Source organism: Oncorhynchus clarkii, chromosome 7, assembly GCF_045791955.1.
Source record: "Oncorhynchus clarkii lewisi isolate Uvic-CL-2024 chromosome 7, UVic_Ocla_1.0, whole genome shotgun sequence".
Taxonomy (NCBI): domain Eukaryota; kingdom Metazoa; phylum Chordata; class Actinopteri; order Salmoniformes; family Salmonidae; genus Oncorhynchus; species Oncorhynchus clarkii.
Window position 1 is genome coordinate 56,524,487 of NC_092153.1, and position 21,171 is coordinate 56,545,657.

Here is a 21,171-nt window from a genome sequence, read left to right on the forward strand (position 1 = left end):
TGAAATCAGGTTGGGATTGGGCAGGGCTTTTTCTGGCGTTCCCATGGGAACCATTAGATCCAATTAGGATGAAGTAGAGGGCAAAAGTGAAGGGTGAAAAAAGCAAACACCATAGGGTTTAGAAAGAGATGGGTGGATTAGAAATAGAGAAGGTCTGGTTTTTTATAGCTCAATGGTCTGGGTGTTCAAAGTTGACTTTCTCTACCTCTTGCACAGTTTAGCTCCCCCAGCCTCTGTCAAGTATGGCTCAAAAAGAGATGGTGTCAGGTGTGATAATGTTCTTGTTCTTCTTGCTCTCATTTAGAATAAACTTATAACCACAGAAATAAAACAATATGATGTGCTCTGTCCTGTTTATGCTGTAGGGATTTGTAAATACTTTTTTGATTTTACCAGACTTTAAGTGACAATTGGCTTACAAACCTGAGCCATGAAAATACACTAATTGTCACGAAGGCATTTCTACAGCATAAGACCTTGGCTTTGTGTCTTTACTGGTGAAGGATGGGGAGTTTAACAAGCATCAGGTATTTACATTTTTTTTTAAACCTTTATTTAACTAAGCAAGTCAGTTAAGAACAAATTTTATTTACAATGATGGCCTATCAAAAGGCCTCCTGCGGGGACTGGGGCTGGGATTAAAAATATAAATATAGGACAAACACTCATCACGACAAGAGAGACACCACAACACTACATAAAGAGAGACCTAAGACAACAACACAGCATGGCAGCAACACATGACAACACAGTATGGGAGCAACACAACATGACAACAATACGGTAGCAACACAACATGGTACAAACATTATTGGGCACAGACAACAGCACAAAGGCAAGAAGATATAGACAACAATACATCACACGAAGCAGCCACAACTGTCAGTAAGAGTGTCCATGACTGAGTCTTTGAATGAAGAGGTGGAGATAAAAACTGTCCAGTTTGAGTGATTTGTTTTTTATAGCTCGTTCCAGTCGCTAGCTGCAGCGAACTGAAAAGAGGAGCGACCCAGGGATGTGTGTACTTTGGGGACCTTTAACAGAATGTGACTGTCAGAACGGGTGTTGTATGTGGAGGATGAGGGCTATTGTAGGTATCTCAGATAGGGGGAGTGTGGCCTAAGAGGGTTTTATAAATAAGTATCAACCAGTGGGTCTTGCAACAGGTATACAAAGATGACCAGTTTACACAGTATAGAGTGCAGTGATGTGTCCTATAAGGAGCATTGGTGGCAAATCTGATGGCTGAATGGTAAAGAACATCTAGCCAGTGGAGAGTACCCTTAGCTCTATAAATTAAGTCTCTGTAATCTAGCATGGGTAGAATGGTCATCTGAATCAGGGTAAGTTTTGCAGCTGGGGTGAAAGAGGAGGGATTACGATAGAGGAAACCAAGTCTAGATTTAACTTTGGCCTGCAGATTTGATATGTGCTGAGAGAAGGACAGTGTACCATCTAGCCATACTCCCAAGTACTTGTATGAGGTGACTACCTCAAGCTCTAAACCCTCAGAGGTAGTAATCACACTGGTGGGGAGAGGAGCATTGTTCTTACCAAACCACATGACCTTTGTTTTAAAGGTGTTCAGAACAAGTTTAATGGCAGAGAAAGCTTGTTGGACACTAAGAAAGCTTTGTTGTAGAGCGTTCAACACAAAATCCGGGGAGGGGCCAACTGAGTATAAGACTGTATCATCTGCATATAAATGGATGAGAGCGCTTTCTACTGCCTGAGCTATGTTGTTGATGTAAATTGAGAATAACATGGGTCCTAAAATTGAGCCTTGTGGTACTCCCTTGGTGACAGTTCCTGGCACGGCACAGGGTGCGGCATCGGTTGAGAATAGAAGCCTTGTGAGTTCTACCACTTACAAAGAAGCATAAGTCAGTGGGTTACCCCACTGGCCTTTTATACTCAGATGAGGAGAGAGACAATGGGAACAGACAGAGATTGCACACATCTCAGACTACTGTGTCATGGGTCAGCACAAAGATTTACTGTAGATTTACTATAATCAACTTTTTCCCAGATAAGAATGTTGACAGGGTGCCTTCTGTGCACAGTGCCATCTGTGCATCCATGTGCCTAATTGAAAATATCAGCTATTTATAGATGCATTTTGCAGGAGTTTTCATAACCAAGAACTTTGCATGTAGTGAACTCCAAGGTGGACTACATCTGTATCAAAACAATAGAGACATGAACAGCTAGCTACTGTTTGACCAGGCTTAGTTGTAAACAAAGTAACAAAGGCAATTCTAATGTAAAAATGCTTCATGCACCTGATATCGCTTTGAATTATATATGTGAATCAAGGTTATTATGGTTTTGTCTTTTTATTTTATTTTGTATTTATTTCTCCTGTTTTATTAAGACAGTATGCATATTTTCCCTGCTTTTTTGTCTGGCCTCCCAATAAATTGAGTTAAGGAGGAAACCAACACATTTAAGCCTGAATGGAGGATGATTTATGTACGAACAGGTTGCCGACGGACAAAAATGTATCACCCGCTGGGCTGACTGCATCGACACCTTAGACATGAAAACCAGTAGATAGTGATAGCGCTGACATCATCCACATATTCCTATTGAAAATAGGCTTTCTTGGGTAGACCAGGGCTTTTGGTTCCGCTAGGTTGCTACACAGTAGCCGACCAGCAGAGCTTGTGACTTCACACTCCAGACAGACACTGGGGGTCTGGTTGGCATCTAGAGGCAATACGACATCAGGAAGAACTACGCCCTCTAGGGGTCTTGGCACTAATCGGGACATTTCCGGGGACAGCTCTAACTGGGGACCGGCCACCAAAATCAGGGACTGTCCCCAGATATCGACGTCTGATCACCTTAATCTGAATGTGACTTGGATCTAAAAGGAATTGCTCTGAGACTGGTGCAAAAATATTTATTTAAAATTAATAGCGCCGAGACTAGTACATGTAAGAAGAATCAAGTTAGCTCCTTAGCCAATTTCTCCTCCTGTGAGCTAGTGATAGCCAGTGACAGTGATGCACAAGCTAGGCCTATTTGAAACATTGCAATCTCCTGGCAGCTTTTACCCGATAGATTCAGTAGCTTGAAATTCCGCAAAAAGCTTGAAAAACCCATTGAAAAACCCATTTGATTTTATGCCCAATTATACAATTTTTGGGTGAAAAATAAATGAACATACTTCATGATTGTTTTTATACTAGTTAGTTTTGGAATTAAATATACTAGTTTCAGTATAGTTTTGTTTTTCAAACGGATTTGTTAATTATTTTATTTCAGTTTAACTTTTAGTTTACTATAATAACCGTGATGTGGACAAACTCAAATGGTGTGGCACTAGTTGTGGTTAGCTAGGTAGTGGGCTCTAACTTTGCTGCATGAAGAAAAAGCAAGATATTGGCCCTTCCACCTTCAGATACTATGAGATTGCCCAACCTGCAAAAAAAGAGAGAAATTTAGAGCGAGATCTTATCTGACGTCACATGGTATCATGGCAAGAAGTGGGTTGCAGGGAAATTAGGCCCCCACAAATGCTACAGAGAGTAAAACAGGCGGCTAATTAGGGCATCCTCCAATTCCGTAGTCCCTTTCTAATTCTGACCCTTCAAGCTTTGACTCTGTCCTTCCTGCTGCATCCTGGGATTGGCCTGGTGCAGCTGATCTGTTGATAAGATTATCCAGAGAACCCTGTTAAATCTTGGGCCACAGTTTAGGCCAGCAGATGGCCACTAACTGTGAGAGGGGTGCTGGTTATGAGGTGTAGTGCAGTGTTGGTTGTACAGTAGCAGGGAACAAGGGTAATGATACTAGTTCACCTCTCTTTCAGAATAGTTCCACCCTCTCTGCTCACCTGAGTGACAAGTCAGCCGGTCAGACCTTTGAGTAAGAAGTAAGAGGGTGATTGGATAAATGCACATCCAACTGCCCCTAAGACACTGTTCATTATTAACTACTTTAGTTCATCTGAGGGTGACTGAGGTGGACACTTGAATATGTTGATTCATCTCATCCAACTCCTTTCACCAAAAAACAAAAAAAGTTTGTGAATTTGCACATGCACTTACACATGAGGAAGGTGCAACAGCTCCTCTTCAACCTCAGGAGGCCAAAGAAATTTGGCTTGGCACCTAAAACCCTCCCACTTTTACAGATGCACAATTGAGAGCATCCTGTTGGGCTGTATCAGCGCCTGCTACGGCAACTGCACAGCCAGCAACCTTAAGGCTCTCCAGAGGGTGGTGCGGTCTGACCAATGCATCACCCGGAGCAAACTACATGCCCTCCAGGACACCTACAGCAGCCGGTGTCACAGGAAGGCCAAAAAGATCATCAAGGACGACAACAACCACCCGAGCCATTGCCTGTTCACCCCGCTATCATCCAGAAGGTGGGACCGAGAGACTGAAAAACAGCTTCTATCTCAATGCCATCAGACTGTTAAATAGCCATCACTAGCACATTAGAGGATGCTGCCTATATACATAGACTTGAAATCACTGGCCATGTCAATAAATGGAACACTAGTCACTTTAATAATGTTTACATATTTTGCATTACTCATCTCATATGTATATACTGTTTTCTATTCAAATCAAATCAAATCAAATTTATTTATATAGCCCTTCGTACATCAGCTGATATCTCAAAGTGCTGTACAGAAACCCAGTCTAAAACCCCAAACAGCAAGCAATGCAGGTGTAGAAGCACGGTGGCTAGGAAAAACTCCCTAGAAAGGCCAAAACCTCGGAAGAAACCTAGAGAGGAACCAGGCTATGTGGGGTGGCCAGTCCTCTTCTGGCTGTGCCGGGTGGAGATTATAACAGAACATGGTCAAGATGTTCAAATGTTCATAAATGACCAGCATGGTCAAATAATAATAAGGCAGAACAGTTGAAACTGGAGCAGCAGCACAGTCAGGTGGACTGGGGACAGCAAGGAGTCATCATGTCAGGTATTCCTGGGGCATGGTCCTAGGGCTCAGGTCCTCCGAGAGAGAGAAAGAAAGAGAGAATTAGAGAGAGCATATGTGGGATGGCCAGTCCTCTTCTGGCTGTGCCAGGTGGAGATTATAACAGGGGGCGCCAACCCAGACAGGATGACCACATCAGTGACTCAACCCACTCAGGTGACGCACCCCCTCCAGGGACGGCATGAGAGAGCCCCAGTAAGCCAGTGACTCAGCCCCTGTAATAGGGTTAGAGGCAGAGAATCCCAGTGGAAAGAGGGGAACCGGCCAGGCAGAGACAGCAAGGGCGGTTCGTTGCTCCAGAGCCTTTCCGTTCACCCTCCCACTCCTGGGCCAGACTACACTCAATCATATGACCCACTGGAGAGATGACTCTTCAGTAGAGACTTAAAGGTTGAGACCGAGTTTGCGTCTCTGACATGGGTAGGCAGACCGTTCCATAAAAATGGAGCTCTATAGGAGAAAGAATTAGGAGAATACAATATTCTATTGTATCTTAGTCTATGCCGCTCTGACATTGCTCGTCCATATATTTATATATTCTTAATTACATTATATTACTTAGATTTGTGTGTATTGGGTATATGTTGTAAAATTGTTAGATATTACTTGTTAGATAATACTGCACTGTCGGAGCTAGAAACACATGCATTTCGCTACACCCGCAATAACATCTGCTAAACAAGTGTATGTTACCAATAACTTTGATTTTATTATATTGACCAGATACTCCAGTGCCTGCTCTGCAATGAAAATAAATGTCTTCAAAAATGGAAGGCAATCCGGAGGAGCCTAGATCAGGTGGGACTATTCTAGCCAATGCGAGGACAGATACGCGTGTGAACAACAGGCACAACGCTTTCCACTAGTTACTACAGCCACAAAGTCAACGTGTGGCTATATCATAAAAGTTCACGAAAACAAATATGCTAATCCACCAATGGTGTTAATTTAAGGTTAGTCATAAGGTTAGCAGTGTGGTCAGGGTTTAAAATCAAATTTTATGAAAATAAATTGTAGGGGTGTTTTACTTTGTGGCTGTGGTAACTAGTGACGACCAGGCACAACTCCGATTGTTTTTTTCTCAAAGTTGCCGGGATGTCACGTGTCCTACTTACGTCAGTTCACTCGTAACAACCCAAATACTGCGAAACGTATGTTCGAGCAAATAAGCCATTACATTTACTGTTAACCAAATTCGACACTCTCGTTGACCTCCTCCACAAAAAACAAAACAAACGAAGAGCGCCACCTGCTGGAGAACACTTATCCCTCTCGCTTTGCATCTTCCTCTCGGTCAAAAGTCCCATCCGCCAAAGTGCAGCAAAGCCTAAAATGTCGATGAGTCTCACGAAACGAAGACAGCAATTTAGAAATGATCCAATTGTTTAGCTAACGAGATATATATATATTTATACATTCGGTGGAGAAATGCATTTACTCAAGCAAATAGCTATTGCAGCAATATAGCTACTTAGTTAGACAATAAGTTCACATTTCTGGAATATTTCCAAAGATCTTTGTTTTGAAAAAACGATTAGCTTGCTGGCTAGCGAAGTTACCAGTGAAAACAACTATTATAAGGCTGTATTCGGGACGTCTGAGAGAAACAAACTGTCAGCTACAGCAAGGTTATCAGTTGTTTCCTGGGCGAGGACAAGACAAGTGCTACAACTTTCTGCATCAGCTCTTCGAGCTGAGCCAGGCCTCAACCATGGCAGGTGGTAAGTACACAGACATAGCAGCTAAACTGAATTCTATGCTGCATTCTTAACAAAGTGGGAAGGTGGTAATTATCAATTGTGACGTTATAAATTCAAATTGATGGCTAAGCTGCTTCATCCATAAAACAAAAGTGCGGCTTTCATGCCTGTAAACAAATTAGTGTTCAAAAACCACATGAATAGATTCCTTTTTTTAAATAATGTTTGTTGTTAAATTTAACTGCTGAAAATGCTGTTGAGGCTATTTCCTTAGGTGACGTCAGGATGTGGGAGAAGTTGGAGCTCAGGGATGATATGAGTTTCCCACTAGTAATATGGCGCGTTTAAAACAACTGGGAACTCTGAAAAAAGAGTGACGTCAGTGATCTTCGGGGCCGGGACTCGGAGCTCTAGAAAGAGAGGCCCGAGTTGGATGACCGTTCAAATAGATTTTTCCCAGCTGGAGCTCGTTTTTTTCAGAGTTTCCAGTTACTGAAGCACATTTCATTCGTAGGCCTATCTGTACTGGCAAAAAATATATTACTCACCGGGAGCCTCTTAGGATCGCTCACCGTTAGCCCATCCTCAACTTTCTTCACGGGTATAGCATAGGACACCTTCTGTACAACTCTGACCCTGGCAACCTCAACCTGCCTCTCCAGCACAGGACACTTGCACGGTATACCGGTACTACTGTAATATGGTGGCGAGGGGGGGATGCAGACCTTGATCAGTCTTCTGTTGTTACATTTGTTTATTTTTTAAAAATGTAACCTTCATTTAACTAGGCAAGTAAGTTAAGAACAAATTCTTATTTTACAATGATGGTCTACCGGGGAACAGTGGGATTTTTACCTTGTCAGTTTGGGATTAGATCAACAACGCTCTAACCACTAGGCTACCTGCTGCCCCATTTGATATATTGGAGCAGCGCAATAGCCTACATTGTATATAATTTCATCCCTGGTATAACCAAGAGCACATGGTGTATGGAGTGATTTCAGTGCCAACAGAAATAGTATTTGAATTCCATAATTCTGAATTTGTATTAGGATATTGAATTTGAATGTAATGTTTTTATTTGTAATACACAAATTGAATCATTGAATTCATAAATTGAACTTGTATTTCATGATTTGAAACTAAATTGAGTGAATATTGCATTCCGTTTTCAAATTAAATTTTTATATTAAAATTCAATATTTATGTATTCAGTTTCAGAATGGTAGATTTTGTATTCATTGTCTTTGGCAAGTTTACAAACTATAATATCAAGTTTATCGAATTTTCATATAATCAACTTCTCAAATGCATTCAGATTAAGTTTTAAAATTCAGTTATCTTAATTCAGATTCAAAACCAAAGACAACATCTTTGCCAACCATGAAAGGTAGAGGAGAACAGAGAATCAAAGCTTTCTGTGGTAAACGGAAGCTTCTGGGGCTTTCTGAAGCCAATGTAGCATGTTGAATTTATTTTCTTCTTATGAATTTGGCTTTAGCATTCTAACCGTTTCGGCTATATACGATTATGACCCCATTCCTGAAAGCTAAGACTCTCTGGAACATGGACATGCTTTCTGTTCCACTCTATGATGATCACAGGTCGTACTAGAAGGGAGTGTCACAAAAACAATTTGGCCTCCATAGGAATACAGTTGAATAGCAATGTCATAAACCTTCTAAGGATAGCTTTTCAGCTCCCTATTTCATCTTGCTCTTGTGACTGACTGGGTTTGAACCAGGTTTCCTGCATGTCACAAGACTGTGTTAGCCCACTTAGCTAAAGCCCATAGGGATGAGTCGAGCAAGGTTACTCGTCAAAAGAGCGTGGTTCATCGAACCACCTCAGTTACAGTTCACCACACTTTGACCTCATACTCAGTGATCATGGCACCAATATACCCTACTGGGTTCGAATATCAGGCCTACTGCATAACAACACTTTCTGAGGCAAATAGAAGCAGAAGGATCTGTGCACCCCATTTAAAGAGAGTGCAACAGAGGTGGTTTGGTGATCCATGCTTATGTAATGAGCATCCTTGCCAGAGATCTACAGATTTGTGTTAGATTGACCGATGGGGTTCTAACCCAGGTCTCCTGTGTATCAAACAGTGCAACTTTTCAGGTCTCAGACATGTTACTCATCACACAAGCTGTGTTACACTTCACCCACCTTTGAGACCCATCCAAGTCACAGGACCAATGCCTAGGCTTTAGCTCAACAGTTTTGACCTAGTAAGTCACATGTTAACCTTATAATGACTATCCTTGCTGGAGACTTGAAACTAACACGTCTAACACAAACTAAAACCTTTCAAACTAACATGTCTTCAGGTCTCAGGCAAGGTTTTCATCACATAAGCATGGATCCCCAAACTATGCTCTTTTGATGAGTAGCCTTGTTGGATCTTAGTTATTAGTGTAGCAGATGGACATATGTGAACCTCACTCATCAGCCTGATGTGTCACCCCTTGCGCAATTAAATAATGCCTTTTTTAATAGCACGATGTGTTGGAATGCTTCTGGAGGGCTGTTAGAGGTCCTGAGTTCGAGTCTCCATATGAGCTGAATCAGGGGGAAGCTGTACTAGCCAAGCAGGCAGCGTGAAGCCTTTATAGTGGAGCCACTGGACCTGGATCTACAGTTGCACTTGTTCAACCACTGGGGAGTGAGTTTAGGGGGTGAATGTAGCTAATGGGGATCTGTGAAACTCACTCAGTGTCTCCCCTTGCGCAATTGAAGAAGCCCTTTTTCAATAGCATGGTGGATTGGAACACTTCAGGTGGGTGGTCATGTGTGTTTGTGAGGAAGATGTCCCGAGTTCAAGTCTTGGTATGAGCTGAATCAGGGGGAAGCTGTACTTGTTAAGCATTTACATTTTTGTAATTTAGCAGACACTCTTATCCATAACGACATACAGGAGTAATCAGGGTTAAGTGCATTGTTCAAGGGCTCTTCAACAGATTTTTCACCTAATACGCTCGGGGATTCGACCCAGAAACTTTTCGGTTACTGGCCCAACAATCTTAACTGCTAGGCTACTTGCCTAGCAGCAGCGTGTCGTCATTTAAATGAATGTCCTGAACTTATCCCTATAGCCTTTAGCTAAGTGTGCTAACACGGTCTTGTAAAATTTAGGAGACCTGGTTCGAACCCAGTCAGTCACAAGATCAAGATTAAATATGGAGTGAAAAAGCTATCCTTAGAAGGGCTATAACAGGGCTATTCAACTACTTACTGTATATTCTTATGGGGGCCAAACTGTGGTTTTTGTGACACTCCCTTCTAAGTTGGCCTGTGATCATAGAGGGAAACAGAAGGCACGTCCATGTTCCAGAGTCTTACCAAAACGGTTCAAACGCTAGAGCCAAATTCATGGGAAGAAAATAAATGAAACATGCCACATCGGTTTCAGAAACCACCAGAAGCTCCTGTTTTATCACAGTAACCGTTTGATTCTATCTGTTCTATTCTACCTTTCCTTGCTGGCAAAGTACCAGGATGTTGTCTCTGGTTTTGAATCCGAATTTAGAGAACTGCATTTGAAAACTGAATATGATTGATTGAATATATGAAACTTTGATAAACTTGAAGTTATAGTTTGTAAACTTGATACACAGACATTGAATATCTACCATACTGAATATATAAATATTTAATTTTAGAATTTAAACTGAATACAATATTCACTCAATTCACTTTCAAATAATGAAATACAAGTTCAATTAATTATTTAAATGATAAAAAATAAGACAATTATATTCAAATTCAATATCCTAATACAAATGTGAAATTATGGAATTCAAATACTATTAATGTTTACACTGAAATCGCTCTATACACAGGCCAGTCTGATAGGCTTTGCAAGTTCGCTGTCCCACAGCCGTGCCAGAGTGGAAAAACAGCTTTGCAACATTCATGCTTGCAGCTTTACATAAAGGAAACAGCTTGTCTCTAGCTCAAACGATAAAAACAAATATGACTCCTATTACTGGAGCTACCTTTTTCCCCCTGTGCGATTTTGCATGCATTTGATATAATTTCACAAACCATGTCGCAGGACGTTTTTAAACTAATCCCAGGCCTCAAATTATTGTTTTGATAACAACGTTGTCACCTAGCTATCTAACAACCTGGTAACTTGACAGTAGGTCTAGACACATTTGATTGGTACAGGAAGGAAGGAAAATTATCTGCTATGTGCTTCAAAGGTAGGATTCATATAGGCCTAATGTAAGCCTAAATTATAAAAATCTATCTCTTTCTGGTGCTCCTTACATTCTGTTTGGTGCCTTTTACAGGTGGGAGCAGTGTCAATGGTTGGTGGGAGAGAGATGGAGTGGTGTGTGTTTATGAGAGTGATGGAGAGAGAGTGTGTGTGTGTTAACTGAAGAGTGAAGGTTCCATGCAGTGCTTTCACCATATTGACACAATGACATGCAGGTCATTATGCATGAATATTCCTTATTCTCATTCCTCCAGCAAAATCACAGGTAGGCCTTTGCAAATATGAGCAAATGAACCATTCTATGCAGTATTCTATTATACAGTGTGCAGTTAAATTCAATATGTGTTGTATTGAGTAGAAGTGTGAATATCAGTGACAGGTTTTTTTGTTTGGCACATGTGCATAATGTTTAGACAACAGGTACAAGTGTCAGGGACGGGGTGAACAGGACATTAAGACCAATCTGGATTTTTTTCCCCCCAGTGGTCTTGTGATACTAACCGGTATCATGATACTTGGCCTGGTATCATATTGTTAGTAAAATGTTGGTATTGTGACAACACGACTTCTGATCCCCAGCAACATGGGCATCCCTACAGTTAACACATCCCGCTTCTTTCACCGATACTACACATTCCTTTGTCTCATGCATACTTCTCACATCTAGGAATCTCCCTCCTACACCCTGCTGCAACCATGACCATAAGCTTGGCACCTGAAATACCATAGTGGGTTTGGCACAAAACCTTGTACGGGATAGCTGATATATCCTAGCATTACTTTGTCAGGTAAAGACTTAGCATCAAAACTCAAAAGGACAGGCGGTGACTCTTCTATTCCACCATGCTCGCCCCCGGGTCTGAGTCGCACCAAATGGCGGGCTTCACACCGGGAATTTTCGACTTCAGTTGATCTACCTCCATCCTTACCACTACCCCAGTAATCACTATTTTCAATGGCCACTATACCACTACCCCAGTAATCACTATTTTCAATGGCGCCCTGTTCCTGAGAGCAAAGCAAGTAACAGTTCTTGTCCAGCATGACCAGCAGAGCTTGAAAGAAAAGCACAGAGGAAGGAATAAGAACCTGAGGAATTCCCAATAACAATCCTCCAATTTTCAGGTTAAGGACTGTTAGATAGTGTTGGCATCATTTGTCTTCATTGCCTGCCATAGACTTGGGGCTTTTGGGTGATGTATTTTTTCCATGGAAAAAATGTAGGCCTCTGTTTCTAGCCGTGTAGCTACACTTCAGGGAGGGAGAGGGGGAGAAGTCAGCACCCAGCATTGTAATCCATGAGGAGACTGCGTGGCAGGTTGACCACCTGTTACGTGAATGCAGCATCAAAAGGACCTTGTGGCTGCAAGGAACCAAGGTAAGTTGCTAGGTAGCGTTAAACTTATCTTATAAAAAAAAAAAAACAATCAATCTTCACAATCACTAGTTAACTACACATGGTTGATGATATTACTAGGTTAACTAGCTTGTTATGTGTTGCATATAATCAATGCGGTGCCTGTTAATTTATCATCGAATCACACCCTACTTCAACTTGATGATTTAACAAAAGTGCATTCGAGAAAAAAAGCACAATCGTTGAGTAATGTACCTAACAATAAACATCAATGCCTTTCTTAAAATCAATACACAAGTATATTTTTTAAAACCTGCATATGTAGTTAAAAGAAAGTCATGTAAGCAGGCAATATTAACTAGGGAAGTTGTGTCACTTCTCTTGCGTTCAGTGCAAGCAGAGTCCGGGTATTTGCAGCAGATTGTGCCGCCTGGCTCGTTGCAAACTGTTGAAAGGCCATTTCTTCCTAACAAAGACCATAATTAATTTGCCAGAATTTTACATAATGATGACATAACATTGAAGGTTGTGCAATGTAACAGTAATATTCAGACTTAGTGTTGCCACTAGAGGTCGACCAATTATGATTTTTCAACACCGATACCGATACTGTAATGTTCTGGGTGTAGCTGGTGCAGAGGAGTCAGATCCGTGAGGAAGTCCACCGATGGGTGCGACCACGGCCGTTGTGGAACGGGCTGTAACTTCCCTCTGGGCAGGTGCCTAGGTGCCTTGCACTGGGCACACACCGAGCAGGAGGAAACATAATCCCTCACGTCCTTGGCCAAGGTGGACCACCAGTACTTCCCACTAAGAGAGCGCACTGTCCGACCAGTGAAGTGTGACTTGTGGGCCCAATAGATCAAACGGTCGCGGGCAGCAGACGGAACGTACAGACGCCCAGCTGGACACTGGGGAGGAGTGGGCTCTGTACGTAACGCCCGCTTGATGTCCGCGTCCAGCTCCCACACCACCGGTGCCACCAGGCAAGAGGCCGGATGTATGGGAGTGTGCTCTATGGACCGCTCCTCTGTGTCATACATCCGGGACAGTGCGTCTGCCTTAGCGTTCTGGGAACCTGGTCTGTAGGACAGGGTGAAAACAAAACGGGTAAAGAACATGGCCCACCTTGCCTGGCGAGGGTTCAGTCTCCTCGCCGCCCGGATGTACTCCAGATTGCGGTGGTCAGTCCAGATGAGAAAAGGGTGTTTAGCCCCCTCAAGCCAATGTCTCCACACCTTCAGAGCCTTGACAACAGCCAACAGCTCCCGGTCCCCCACATCATAGTTTCGCTCCACTGGGCTGAGCTTCTTCAAAAAGAAAGCACAGGTGCGGAGCTTTGGTGGCGTACCCGAGCGCTTAGAGAGCACGGACGCCTCGGACGCGGCCACCTCCACTAAACGCCAAAGAGGGATCTGGATGAGCCAGCACGGGAGCCGAGCAGAGCCCTCAGGTGACCAAAGCCCTGTCTGCCTCAGCCGACCACTGCAGTCGCACCGGTCCCCCCTTCAGCAGTGAGGTAATGGGAACCGCTACCTGACCAAAGCCCCGGATAAACCTCCGGTAGTAGTTGGGAAACCCTAGAAACCGCTGCACTTCCTTCACCGTGGTGGGAGTCGGCCAATTACGCACGGCTGAAATGCGCTCACTCTCCATCTCCACCCTTAAAGTGGAAATGTGGTACCCCTAAACACCTCCCGAGCACTTTCATGACCACCCCTTGAGAGCCCTCTGTTGCCACGAAATAGTGGGGTCATGACAGGCCAACCAGGGTAGGCCCAGCACCACGGGAAACGCAGGAGAATCAATAAGGAAAATACTAATTCTGTCGTTGTGACCCTCCTGCCCTCCATGCCCAGTGGAGCGGTGGCCTCCCTAATTAGCCCCGATCCGGACATCCACGGGTTTCCAGCAGGTTATCCAGCCGGATGGACAGGTCCACCAGCTGGTCAAACCTGAGAGTGGTGTCCATGCAGTCCAACTCCCGATGTATGTCCTCGCGCAGACTGCACTGGTAGTGATCGATCAGGGCCCTGTCGTTCCATCCCGCGCTGGCGGCCAGGGTCCATGAGACCAAGGCGAACTCCTGTGCGCTCCTCGTCCTCTGCGTCAGGTGGAACAGACGTTCACCCGCCGCTCTACCCTCAGACGGGTGGTCGAAAACTGCCCGAAAGCGGCGGGTGAACTCTGCTTCCCCCCCATACGCCGTTGGCCCACTCCAGGGCTTTCCCTGAGAGACACGAGACGAGGGCGACACGATCTCATTTCCCGAAGGAGCCGGGTGGACGGTCGCCAGGTAGAGTACCAGCTGGAGTAGGAACCCCTGGCATCTGGCAGCCGTCCCATCATACTCCCTCGGGAGCGCGAGCCGAATCCCACTGGGACCGGGTGAAGAGGGGTGAACAGTGGTGCCTGTTGTAGTGGTGCCGGTGGAGGCGCTGGAAGAACTCCTCCTCTCTCCCATCGGTCCATCGTCTGCAGCACGCGATCCATGGCGGTGCCGAGATGTTGCAACATGGTCGCATGCTGCTGGACGCGCTCCTCGACCGCCAAAGGGGGGTTGTCTGCTCCTGCTGACTCCATTTTTGAGGTGCGTGATTCTGTAATGGTCTGGGTGTAGCTGGTGCAGAGGAGTCAGGCGCCGGACAGCAGAGATGAGTAACACAAGTAACTTTACTCAAATATTCCAATAACATGTCATAATACCAAGCCCAAAATAACGGACGGAACATACATAAAACAATCACGCACAAAAACCATGGGGAAAACAGAGGGTTAAATAATGAACATGTAATTGGGGAATTGAAACCAGGTGTGTAAAACAAAAGACAAAACAAATGGAAAATTAAAAGTGGATCGGCGATGGCTAGAAGGCCGGTGACGTTGAACTCCGCCCGAACAAGGAGAGGGACCGACTTCGGCGGAAGTCATGACAGATACCGATTTATTGGAGGACCAAAAAAATCCAATACCGATTAATCGGACGATTTAAAAAAAAAAAAAAAAAATATATATATATATATATATATATATATATATATATAAAAACGTTTATTTTGTATTTTTATCAAAAAATATGTTTAAAAAAAATTAATATATATTTTTTATTTGTAATAATGACAATTACAATAATACCGAATGAACACTTTTATTTTAATATAATATATGAATAAAATCAATTTAGCCTCAAATAAAAAATGAAACTTGTTCAATTTGGTTTAAATAATGCAAAAACAAAGTGTTGGAGAAGAAAGCAAAAGTGCAATATGTATGTAAAAAAGCTAACGTTTAAATTCCTTGCTTGGTACAAAATTGATGTTGAGTAACTTTCCAAAATTGTCATTAGGATGAATAGGAAGTTGAGAGGGAGAGAGAGACCCCTGAGGTATGTGGAGTTGTCTTGGACCTCCTCTTAAAAACCTCCTCTTAGCTCTTAGAGCTACCCCCCTACTTTTTTCAATTTCCGCCTGAAGACATGCCCAAATCTAACTGCCTGTAGCTCAGAACCAAGGATATGCATATTCTTGGTACCATTTGCAAGAAAACACTCTGTGTAAATGTGAATTGAATGTAGGAGAATGTAACACAATAGATCTAGTTTAGATAATACAATGAAAAAACATTTTTTTCTTTTAATTGTATTATCATCTTTAAAATGAACAAGATAAAACAAACATTCAGATAGGATGATGTGGACAATTTCAGTGAAAAACATGAGGGCAACAGTACTTGTGCAACGTTTCAGAATGATAACTTCCAAAATGAGTGTGTCCCACACAAGTGGCCAAATTGGTGAAGTTATACATTTTAAATGGAATAACTATATACAAAATACCAAAATGGTATTCTAACACACCCCCCCCCCCAAAAAAAATTGAGAAAAAACATGAGAAAAAAAATATACATTTACAAAATAACACTTTCAATATTTGGAAGACCCTGGGTCCTCTACACAATATTGTGCTGCTGATGCCAGGTGCCATAGCACATCCATGCCTGCAGAAATAAATTTGGGCAAATGAACACCACTTGTGGCAGGAGCTGGATGAACCAGCTTCAGTGGGGGATGGACACCTTGGCACTGGGGGCTCCCATTCGGAGTCAGTGTCACTGTGAAATAAAATGTTCAGTTAGAATAGTTTCACATATGAGCCCTGTATCAACAGGTATAATAAAGAGATATATATAGAGTACAGGGAACATTATATTATGACAGACCAGCTAGATCTACTGTCTTTATTATATTACAACAGACCAGCTGTATCTACTGTCTCCATTTCACTTTGGCCATTGTTGTGGGCCTGCCCTCCCCTCAACAGCCTCAAATAGGCTATTTCATTTCACAAATAATATTTTATATTATTAATTTCAAACAACGGCATTAGCATGAGAAGAACTTACCAGTCCAAAACGATGTCCTCTCCGTTCAAAAAATATTCCTCCATTTGGGAATCGCTAAATGAATCGTCCTCGATCAATTTCTTCTAAAATTGTGTGTACATATGTAAATCTAGACTTAGATTTAGCTTTCCCTGACTTAGTCGCCATACTGATTGATATATATATACAGCTGAATATGCGCTTTACCAAAACAATGCTGTGCGCAACATGCGTGGCTCCTTCCGGTATGAATTGTCAATGCTTAATGAACCTCTTTACGCCGGAGTTTACTACATGGGTTGGTCTTCCAACACATAAACATTACATATTGCCATTTACCTCAGCTCATTGGCTATCTACCCAGCTAGATTTCAAGACGATCAGTGGTCATTGGGTTAAAATACAGTCAATCAACGAAACAGCGGGCAAATCATTGGTGCACAATGATGTCATTACTTGTTGTCTTCAAATCGGTTTCTTTCAGTCAATACGTCCCACAAAATGACCCATCAGGTTTGGTTGTGTTACAAACAAACCAGTTGATTGCAATGAAACCAAACATGACTGGAAAAGTTACGTTTTGTGTGTGTATTTACCTCGAATGTGTCGTCGAAAATGGACGGAATTCACGGAATTCACGACACAAGCGATTCACAAAATGTTTCGTGTTAGGCTATAAAAATGGATTTTATCAAACGAAAGACCATTGTGTAACAATGAGCATTGAGATTGCAAACAGAGGAAGATCGTCAAAGGTAAACTATTTATTTTATTGCAGTGTGTGATTTTGTTACGCCTGTGCTGGTTGAAATAGTTGTTTTTTATGGGGCTCTATCCTAAGATAATCGCATCGTATTCTTTCGCAGTAAATCCTTTTTTAAATCTGACATCGCAGTTGGATTAGCAAGATTCTAGGCTTTCGAAACATGTGAGACACTTGTATTTTCATGAATGTTTAATATGACTATTTATGTAGCGATCACCGTATGTTGTCGAATTTCATCCCACTACCTGGTTCGGTGTGCAGAGAGGTTAACAAGAAATTTGTGGAGTGGTTGAAAAACGAGTTTTAATGACTCCAACCTAAGTGTATGTAAACTTCCGACTTCAGCTGTATATAAAAATCGGCCAATTAATCGGTATCGGATTTTTTTTGGGCCTCCAATAATCGGTACAGGCATTGAAAAATCATATTCAGTCGACCTCTAGTCTTGATAACCTACCTTGTAAAGGATGTTCTTGTATGGACTGAGAGAGAGAAACTGTTGATTTTATCAGTGTGAATTCCTGTCTTGTTAAAACATTTTTTTATTTAACTAGGCAAGTCAGTTAAGAACAAATTCTTATTTACAATGACGGCCTACACCGGCCAAAAGACGCTGGGCCAATTGTGCGTCGCCCTATGGGACTCCCAACCACGACCGGTTGTGATACAGCCAGGAAGTTTGGAGCATGTCATGGAGTGCTGAGTTGGCCTGCCTGCCTGGAAAGGTATCTAGCTTTTTCTGCGTCATCACAGGGTGTTTATAATCCATAATATCAGGCATGCAGAATTTCATCCACCCCTCTGCCCTGGCTGGTCTGCCTGCCTGCCTTCTCTCCCCAGAGAGATCTTCCAGGAAAGGAGCCTGTGAGCCTACTAGTCTGATTATAAAGCACTCTGTGTTGGATTCTCCCACACCACCTTAAATTCTCTCATTTGGCTTCCAGCTATGTCATCCATTTTTTTTGGCATTATTTAACATCCGATCAACGATATTTGTCATACATTATTTTTTTAGAAGACAGAAAAACTTTCTGGTGCTCTTGTTGGTGCTGCTGTGCTGTGCTGTGCTGTACCATGTCTGCTGTGGTGTAGTCGTGTCTCTCTCTCAGGGCCTACTGCCTGTCACACTGACTGCACTGAAGACTCTAAACTGCAATGCCCTCCTCCGCTGTCTTTCTCCGCATTGGTTCTCGTCAGCTTGTTCCATGGTTGCTGGGGCAACCGAGTAGGATGGGGCCCAGTGGGGCAGGGGGAAACCTTGGGCTGCGTTGTGTCCCACCCCTGTGCTGCCTGACTGCTGACCTGCTGATGGGGTTGTGGCTAGGCGGGGGGAGGAACCAGCCCTGCAGAAGGACTTCCACAGGCCCGGGATGGGCCCTGCCATCCAGATGCATAAAAAGTCCCCCTAGTGTTAGAGCTAGTGCTAGTGTCACAGCTGCTCCTCCCTGCCGGCTGTTCTGCAGCTCTGTCTCACTCTGCTCCGACTGTCACAGGAGCACAGGCAGCAAGATGTCATCCTCCTCATCCAGCGAGGGCCAAGGGAAGCCCAAGCCCAAATCCCCACTGCACAAGAGAGGGAGTCTGCAGAGTACCACCAGCCCTGGTGAGTGGAGAGGTGTGGGTTTAGGGGTTCCCAGAGAGAGGAGTAAAGGAATGCAGGGGTTAAAGGGGGGGGGCACATCTGGAGTCGAATTGACACATTTGCTAGTGTAGTAGTGTGAAGGCACTCAATGTTAAAGGAAACAGAAGTGGATATCTTAATGTTCTTTCTCTGATACTCTGAGTTTGTTCTTAGGCCTACGTTCTAATGGGAGTTTTGCAATCACTTTGACTTGTACTATATTACACTGACTGTGAAGAGGATGTAGTACAAAGTACTGTAAAAAGGGGTTTTCCTTCTGTATTTATTTGAAAAAATACATGCTTGGTAAATGCATGGGTAATCATGGAATGTGGCTTGCCTGATTGTTTCTAATAGCCTAATCAAGGTTGTTATTCACCAACAGCAGCAGATGGAATCGCCAGACAGATTGATTAAAAGTGTGATGTTTTTATCATTGCTTTAGCATTAAGGTACTGAATCTCCCAGTAATACCCACTGTAGCAACTCAGTGTAGGAGTAGGGACTTGGTTGGCCTGCTGATGATGCTTGACTCTAGTGTAGGAGAGGCTTTGAAGGAGAGAAGTTCAAAGCAGTGTTTAAACCTAAAGGCCCTCCTTGCACACAGTCCTTTTTTTTTAAATTCAAGAATGTACTTATAGTGTCCATGTGCATGACACAAGTCTTCCATCCCCTCCATATCTCCTCCAGTGAGCTTGGACAGGGCACAGTGATAGGGGCCCTTTATCTCCTATCATCACAGCCCTCACCATGGAGTCCAAACAAGGAAACAACACAACAAATACCTAATATAAATATACATACATAGCACTACATTTACATTTACATTTAGCCATTCAGCAGAAGTTCCTATCCAGAGCGACCCACAGCTAGTGCATTCATATTATGATAGCCAGGCGAGACAACCAAATAGCACAGTCATATCCCAATCACGTATCACATACATAACCGCTTGATGAATGAAGCCAGTCAATATTTAGGTCACCCAGAAAGTATACCTCTCTGTTGATATCACATACATTATCAAGGATTCTACACACATTATCCAGATACTGACTGTTAGCACTTGGTGATCTAGAGCAACTTTCCAAAATAATAGACTGAATCAATCACGAGAGCCTGAAGTAGCTAAGCAGATTCTTTATCAACATTATTTGCTTTAAGTTTCCCAAAAAGTTTTGTATCATACTTCAAATATTGTAGCGGAGTCGGCATGGTGCGGCTATTAAGATAAAAAGATGGTGCCTTCCGGGCTGGGGGCCCCTGATCTCCCTACACCTCTCTCTGTGTGGCCAGGATGGTTTATCAGAGGACAGCCTGGCTGGGAGTGGGACAGCACGTCTTCCAGCCCCTCCATATCTCCCCCAGTGAGCTTGGACAGGGCACAGTGATAGGGGCCCTTTATCTCCTATCATAAACAGCCCTCACCATGACAATGGCCCCTCTGGCTGTTTATACAAGCGATGCTATGTCACACAGGGGTTGGTTTGACTCTACTGCGATGCATTCACTCAAAATACAAATATGTCCAGTCACATTGGGAGAGGAAGAGACCATTGAGAGTGGTTCCTTTTTCATGGACTTCTGCAAACCTTTTATTTCTAGCTGGAGGCCGAGGGGCCCTTTAGTTAGTATTTTGTTAGGATCGCCAATTAGCTGCTGCCGAGGCAGTGGCTACACTTACTGGGCTCCAAACAGGAAACAACACAACAAATAAATACATAATATAAATATACATACATAGCACAACATTTACATTACAATTTAGCCATTTAGCAGAAGTTCCTATCCAGAGCGACCCACAGCTAGTGCATTCATATTATGATAGCCAGGCGAGACAGCCAAATAGCACAGTCGTATCCCAATCACGTATCACATACATAATACAATGTAAAATACAATACAAAATGTATTAAAATGTCTGTGTGTCTCTTCGCTGTACCAGTCATGCTGTAAGGTGTTATTTTATTTTTACATGATTTTATTGCTAGCTGAGTTACCTGGGGTGGCTGACAGTTCCATGTAATACTGTGTGTTTCCCATCCTCTGTTCTGGATCTGGGGACTGTGAAGAGACCTCTGGTTGCATGTCTTGTGTGATACCGATGAGTGTCTGAACTGTGTGCCAACTGCTTGAACAGTCAGTTCGGTACCTTC

General features: G+C 43.1%; 1 protein-coding gene across 3 annotated transcripts in view; it reads left to right on the forward strand.

Annotated features, from left to right (window-relative positions):
* Window positions 1–6,597: 6,597 nt before the first annotated feature.
* LOC139413510 (AMP deaminase 2-like) overlaps window positions 6,598–21,171 on the forward strand; it is a 50,800-nt gene continuing 36,226 nt past the window's right edge. Inside the window, exon 1 of one of the 3 annotated variants that reach the window (XM_071160992.1) lies at window positions 6,598–6,681. In XM_071160992.1, coding sequence (XP_071017093.1) covers window positions 6,672–6,681 — 10 coding nt within the window. In that variant the 5' untranslated portion in view covers window positions 6,598–6,671. Of the gene's footprint in view, window positions 6,682–18,549; window positions 18,998–21,171 lie in introns of those variants that run through there. The other 2 variants (XM_071160990.1, XM_071160991.1) reach the window with 2 other exon arrangements.